The sequence below is a fragment of the Eurypyga helias genome, unplaced genomic scaffold (genome assembly GCF_000690775.1).
Source record: "Eurypyga helias isolate BGI_N326 unplaced genomic scaffold, ASM69077v1 scaffold44763, whole genome shotgun sequence".
Classification (NCBI taxonomy): domain Eukaryota; kingdom Metazoa; phylum Chordata; class Aves; order Eurypygiformes; family Eurypygidae; genus Eurypyga; species Eurypyga helias.
Window position 1 is genome coordinate 1 of NW_010241401.1, and position 6658 is coordinate 6658.

Consider the following 6658-nt stretch of genomic DNA (forward strand, 5'->3'; position numbering starts at 1 on the left):
GTGCCCTTCCGGTGCGCGTTACCCCTAAGCACAGGGCCCAAGCCGGTTGTCGGAAGGGCTGGCTGATGCAGAAGCTGAACAGCAGCACCTTCGCTGAAAACACCCTACAAGCACGGCCCAAGGGTGTGTGACAGACCCAGAACAGCGTGGCAGATAAAGGAATTTTCTTTATTTGTAGATTTATATAAGCATAATATGAAGTTAGTAATCCTACTGCAGTTGCTTAAGTTAGTATCTAGGAGTATCTGTAAGGAAGCGCAAATAACTTAATCTAAACTCATATCTTCCTCTTCGTCTTTCTTGTCCTTGGCGTCTCCTTCCTTGGCATCTGACTTGGCGCTGTTCTGCATTGCTTTGGCAAACGCTTCTACATCTGGAAGTTAAACACACCAGTTAACTAACTTTACACTTTCTGGGCTGGAGTTTACTGTCCACACGAGGTTAAACTTCCTTACTTAGGAAATAAACAGCTGCTTTAGTAAACTATTAGCAGGGATGAAGAATTTACTGTTCCTTCGATATGTAACACACATTCGGGTCTCCCTGACGTGGTGGGTGCTTTCTGCCCTTAAACGGGGGGCACAGGCAGCCTCAGACCACAGTTACTGCCATTGTGGGTGCTGAGGGCTCATCAGGGACAACTGGCACGGCAGGCCACAGCCGCGCGCTCGTGCCAAGTGACTCGTTCCAGACGCCCAGGAGAAGGGCGTTCCCGACCAAGGTGACTGTGCCACCTCTGCCACAAGAACAACCCGAGGCTGCCCAGCTCATCTCCGTGCGGAACCCCGACTTCTCCGACACGCCGCTGCGTCTGCTGGGCAACACCCGAGCCGCCGCTCGCCTTTTCACCGCGGAAAGGCACAGCGCAGGAGTCGGCGTCTGACAGGGACTCAGCCCCGAATCCCGACGTTCCGCGCTCAACGGCTGGGCGGAGCGCAAGGCAACAACCCCACGAGGCCACTTCACCGTGCTCCCAGCAGCACCGACACTTACCGCCTTTATTCGCCGCATCTACCGCCTCTGCGGGTAAGCCGAACTGGCTCATCAGCGGGCCGAGCTGTCCGGAAGCTAAGGCAGCGCTGAACATGCTCAGGGCCTGTGAACGGGAGTCGACAACGTAGGAACAGTTTGCACCGTGCTTCTCCGGCATCGGGCAGCTGCCGCGCGCGGGCCCCGTGCAGACTCTGCCGTCGGGAGCAAGGCCTGTGCTTCACCAGGTGTAAGCACGCACGGGTAGGCCCTGCCAGACCGAGCAACACACCGACCCAGCTCGGACAACATCTATCCAAATGCAGATACTCTCAAATCACCAATTAAAAACATCCCTTGTTTGCCAGTCGTGTCTGCACAAAAGAATTGCCGTACTCTAAACTAAAAACAGTCATCTCGGCCACCGAAATTCTGCAGATGGACAGGTTTCGGTCAGCGTCAACTGGTTCAAACTGGCCAGCTTTACTCACACACAGCCAGTTCTGGAAGACAGTAGTGCTTAGGAGGAACAAGGAGTGTAAACACAAGGATCTCTTCCCTTCAGACACCTGGCATGACCTTTAGGGAGACGGCTGACAAGCCACCCCTCAACAGAGAATGAGGAGTTTGCTCCTACCCCTCTCATTTCCCAGAGCGTTTATAATAAAAGGAAAAGGTAAAGCCCAATTCCACAAGAAAAAGTAAAAAACACTCTGCTCTGCCCGTGGGCGACCACGGGAAGGAAGAACTAGTGCCCCCTTAAATCACACCCCTCCCCCTTTCCACCGCTACCCAGCAACTGCCTGCCCTGAGCAGAACCCGAAAAAGCAGGGCAGGGCGAATCACGTGCACGGGGAGGAGGGAAGGAGAACAGCCTTCCCGTGACACTCGGCGTCTACCTGCTGAAACTGGGGAGACGTCAGGGTATTCTGAATCTCTTCTGCAGTCTGCGGCAGAGATTCCCCCGAGGGAAGGTAAGGCATCAACCGCTCCTGAACTTCAGCGTTGGCCAGGATGGGAGCCATTATCTCGGGAGTCAGAACAGTTGCCAGGTCAACTAGGAAGAAAATAAACCAGTGGGGTGTTAGACTCTGCACAAAACACCATGTTGTGTCACATAAACCAATGATCCAGTCGGAGGAGTACTGAAACGTAGTTTGGAGTGAGAATAAGACACTTGAAGCAGCCAAGAGCAGTGCTCAAATGGCAAAAAGAACAAAAAAAACCCAAATTAAGAGACCTTTCAAACCAATTTGGAACAGGATAGGGACAGTAAGACAGCTCCCAAGGATCCTGGATCCAAGAGGTGCCTGCTCGGAGCACCGTTACCTTGCTGTCCTCCTGCTCCAGACGGCACATTCATAGTCGCGAGAATGTTCTGAAGGTCACTCAGCTGAATGGGCTGGGTTGGGCTGGCGGCTGAGCTGGTGCCGTTACCCGAACTCGGGACGGGGCTCGGACTGGTCACAGACGCAGCCGCGGGAACGGACGGGGCAGGCGTGACACGTGTAGAAGAGGTCGTGGAAGACGGCGTCACGGCAGCTGATTGGCTGCGAGAGCTGGAGAAGTAATTAGTAGAATTAATTCCCTGCAAAGCACAACTTCACCTCTTGTATTCCGAAAAGCTTCTTTTCAAGCCCTTACGATACGAAGGGCTCCTACACCCTGAGTTTAGAGAGGGTCTTAATTCCCTATTTCCTGTTGGGCGGGCCACGATTCCTCCCACAGGAACGGCAACTTTACGTCACAAAAATACTCCAAACCCAGACCGGAGAGGCATCCTACCTGGATGACGAACTGCTGGTCGGGGGTCCCCCACTTCCAAGCAGACTGGCCAGCCCCGGACCCGTCAGCGCGCCCAGCCCACCTTCCGTAAACATAAACGAAGAACAGGGTTAGAGATGTGTTTCTCTGGGGTTTTGGCACCTCTCTGCTCTAGAGAGGGTCACTCGTACCTGAAAGGTTTTATTTGCTAAAATAAAGGAGGAGGGGGTGAGAGAGCCCAGAGCAATCCCCCCACCCCTTTCTATAAACTAACAGCTCCCATTTTCTGATCTTGCATCCCTATTAGAAAACTGCCTTAGAGAGAGCTGCACTTCTTAGAAATGAAATTTCTAGATGTACATGAAGGTAAAATTACTTTGGTGTGTGCTGTACGTACACGATCACTGTAACACAGCCCCCGCCTCTTATCTACTGGTTCCCAAAATTCCAACTTTCCTCTAAACTCTCAAGCCAAGGCTCTCAGCAGCCTCTGAGTTGGCACTGCTGTTTCCAAAATACCTGGGGTTTGCAGCTCCCAGCCTAACGCTGAGGTGCAGCGGCGGAATCCACCGCATCCTTGAAACATTTCAGAGACAGAGCAAAGGCCGGAGAGCCCCGCGCACAAACAACGCGCTCCCGGCGGAGCAGCGAGCAGCAAACTGACAGCGAGCAGCCTTTCAGCCAGCTGCCGTATGCCAGAGAAATCGGAATCGGCCTCTCTCATCCACACATCCCAACTACCAAGGACTTACGGCAGCGTCAAGAACATCAGCTGAAAGAGCTGGGCCAAGGCCTGGCCTCTACGTCCAGGGAGCTGTCAGCGACCGACTGCCCCCCTCCGACTCCCCCGAGCCACGTCAGCCCAACGCTCCATTTGCCACACGCCTCCTGCCCACTGGTTTCTTGTACCACATCTCATCAGGCACATGTCCCTGCACAAGCACCTGCATCCATCATCCACCTTTTGGGAACTATCCGCCAGCAGAAGACAGAACAACAGCAAACACGGGATTAACTGATGCTGCAGCCCACGGGAGGCCAGAGTCAGCCACCAGCTCCCTCCTGAGGCAACAAAACATGCCCGTAACACACACATCCCCCAGCCACAGAGCTCCCACAGCAGCAGGGACGGCAGGGCGACGCCACACAGGCAGGCCAGAGTCAGCCACCAGCTCCCTCCTGAGGCAACAAACCGTGCCCGTAACACACACATCCCACAGCAGCAGGGACGGCAGGGTGAAGCTAACCAGGCCGTACCGCATGCTACTCTACCCTTCCCTTGCTAGGAAAGGTTTACCCAGGAACCAGAAAGCTCCTTCGTTGCAGGAATTCTGCACCAGGGAGTCCTGAGAGAGATGCAAAAGAACGAGACGCTGCTGGTGGAAGAGCCACACAGATCCACAACCACTGTCTGCCCAGGCAAGCAGATGGTTTTCTTTGCGTTACAGCAGCGAGCTCCATGTCAAGCTGTCTTAGGGCTAGATGTACAGGCAGGGAAAGAAGAGCTGCTGAGAAAAGGTGTCGAGCAGAAGAGGAACACAGGAGTCACGTGAAGCGTCAAGAAGGAAGATCTTTTCCAAACATAGCCTAAAAAGCCAGAATCTTCCAACACTGACATTCGATTTGCATCTGAACATCCCACCAACGTGAGAGTTGCGCCTGAAGCTAAAAAGACACGAGCCAGAGCCACAAAAACAGACTCGGGAGCTCAAGCACAGAACCTCAGTCACTGCCACCTGCCAAGTGTTCCTGTGCCTACTTCCACTCGAGGGTCCGACCTGTCAGGAAACACTTGGAGCACCGGACAGCGTTAAGAGCAGACCACAGGGACTCCAACACACCTCTCACCCCCTTCAGAACGACAGTGCAGTGATTCAGGCTCCCCCCAGCTTCGCCCAGGAGAGAAAGCCCTAACTCGAGCCTTATGCCTCCGACTGGAGTGCTGTGGGGCGGGAACACTCCAACCTTCCTCCTGAACTCTACTGTGCACACAAATATTCACTGGATCAAGGGATCCCAACTCCACAGGTTGGGAATTGTGGAACGAGTCCATGGTTTTCAGTCCTTGTCCAGTGAATATTTAGGAGGAAGAAGAGAGGTAGGAAAAAGGAGGAAATAAAAAAGCAGAAGACTCAGTGGAGCAAGGAGCGGAACCGCCGTTCCTTGCAGATCAAGCCCTAAGACGAGTGCCGTGTAGACTCTGGTACCCTTCGTTTCCTGCATTCTTTTTTGGCCCCTGAGCTCATCTTTGAGGCAGGGCCTTGCTTTCTCACGTGAAAGCAGCGCTATTCAAATCAATAGCACTACTGGAAAATATTGTCAGGTAAGATTTAACCTGGCAGGAGAAAAATACCATTTTGGCATAAAGATATTAAAGCATTTTACCAAGTCCTCCTAAGCCCGTTGGTCCGATCAGCTGCATGAGCTGGTTATGGCTCATGTTTCCAAGAAGGCTTTGCAAGCCACCCTCACCTAAAAACAAAAACATTCTGAAACACAACATATTCACATAGGTTTTTTTTTCACAGCACTCCAGCTCAAACAGCAGGAGATTAATTGGCATCACATTCTGTATGGAAAAAACAGTTTCAAGTGTTTACTGATTCATGATGCTCATAAAAGATAAATGCAACTTGGCTTCATAAAGAGGTAAGACTCCAGAGAATCTACGAGAAACAGAGATTTCTTCTGGCAGTCTTAACTTTCTGCCTGCACCGATTACAACAGCTCAGTTTATTTTGCTAAAAGCATGTTTACACTTCTGGCATTAACATTGTCCCCAACTCACCCTCCACGGCCATCAGGAATTTCTTCCTAGGGAACTATAAGTGCTTATTCTAAAAAAAATAAACTCAAGAAAAAAAATGCCTCTGGCATGAAGGAGCAGAGAATGGACTCTACCTCCTAACGCCGAGAGCTCGTGGCCTCCGCTTGCATTTCCACCCAAAGCACCAGGCATTGGTGGATTGTTGAGATACTCGTTCACTTTACGGCAGTGTTCTTCATCCTTGTCCGTCTTCGGCTCCTGCAAGAAAGCTGTTCTTGGCACGATGCAAATGGCAAGTATTTTGTTCCAAGACCTTATTACCGACTTCCCACAAACCTGCATCCAGAAGAAGAGTCGTTTTGATCCTGCCTTGAACTTCAATACATACACACGGCCAGTAGTGCACTGAGGTACCCTCTTGAACTCACAGTCATCAGGAAAAATAATCAAATCCTGGAAAATACGGCAGCAGGAACAAGTGTTTGAAGAAATACATCAATATTCCTTTGAGCCTCCCAAAGACCTCTGCCCTCCTCCCCACATCTTCTTCCATCTGCTCTCAAAGCAGAGAGGATTTGGAAGTGCAGGCCTTTTAGGCCACAGTGGCATTCTCATCCTAATTTGTCTTGGAGAAGCTTTTCCAGCAATGCCAGCGGAACACAAACAAGACAAACCGCAGCTTAACACCTCAGCACCAGAACACAAACCCATACTCACATCTTCAACGTTGCCCGAAGTCCTGTCCTTCCAGCAGAAGTGAATGAGCGAGTCGTCAGTCTGCTGGATGTAAACAAGGCCTTTTCTCTTGTCTGGGGTTACCGTGCTGCCTTTCAGGGACATTTTCCCTGCTCGAAATTCCACCAGGTATTTGCTTGAAGAGCCACGGGAGCCTGGGACCAGGCTTGGAAACAGTGCACCTGAAGACATCCTGGTAAGAGAGCGAGCAGCAGGTATGATGAGAAACCTCACCCTGTTTGCTTTTCTCGGTACCAAATTACAGTGAGTCCCACAAATGGAACCTGTCTCGCCGCCCACAGAACCCCAGGGTGACCCAGTGGGGCTAAAGCAGGATGAAGACAGGAGACGCTCCGCGTATCTCCGCAAAGACGGAGGAGCCAATCTGCTACGGAACGTCAAAACGAAACCACCCTCGCCCCG

The 6658-nt window shown here is 51.8% G+C and overlaps 1 protein-coding gene across 2 annotated transcripts; it reads right to left on the reverse strand.

Annotated features, from left to right (window-relative positions):
- Positions 1-147: 147 nt before the first annotated feature.
- Positions 148-6431, reverse strand: ADRM1 (adhesion regulating molecule 1). Of its 2 annotated transcripts, XM_010148729.1 has the most exons (9): positions 6218-6431; positions 5837-5953; positions 5635-5758; positions 5119-5205; positions 2755-2836; positions 2299-2528; positions 1869-2026; positions 994-1096; positions 148-373 (listed from the first exon to the last, which is right to left on the reverse strand). In XM_010148729.1, the coding sequence occupies exons 1-9, from the start codon at positions 6425-6427 to the stop codon at positions 267-269; spliced, it is 1218 nt and encodes a 405-aa protein (XP_010147031.1). In that variant the 5' UTR covers positions 6428-6431; the 3' UTR covers positions 148-266. The 2 variants fall into 2 exon arrangements, with proteins under 2 accessions (XP_010147031.1, XP_010147032.1); XM_010148730.1 differs by lacking the exon at positions 5119-5205 and having other exon boundaries at positions 150-373; positions 2407-2528.
- Positions 6432-6658: the final 227 nt, after the last annotated feature.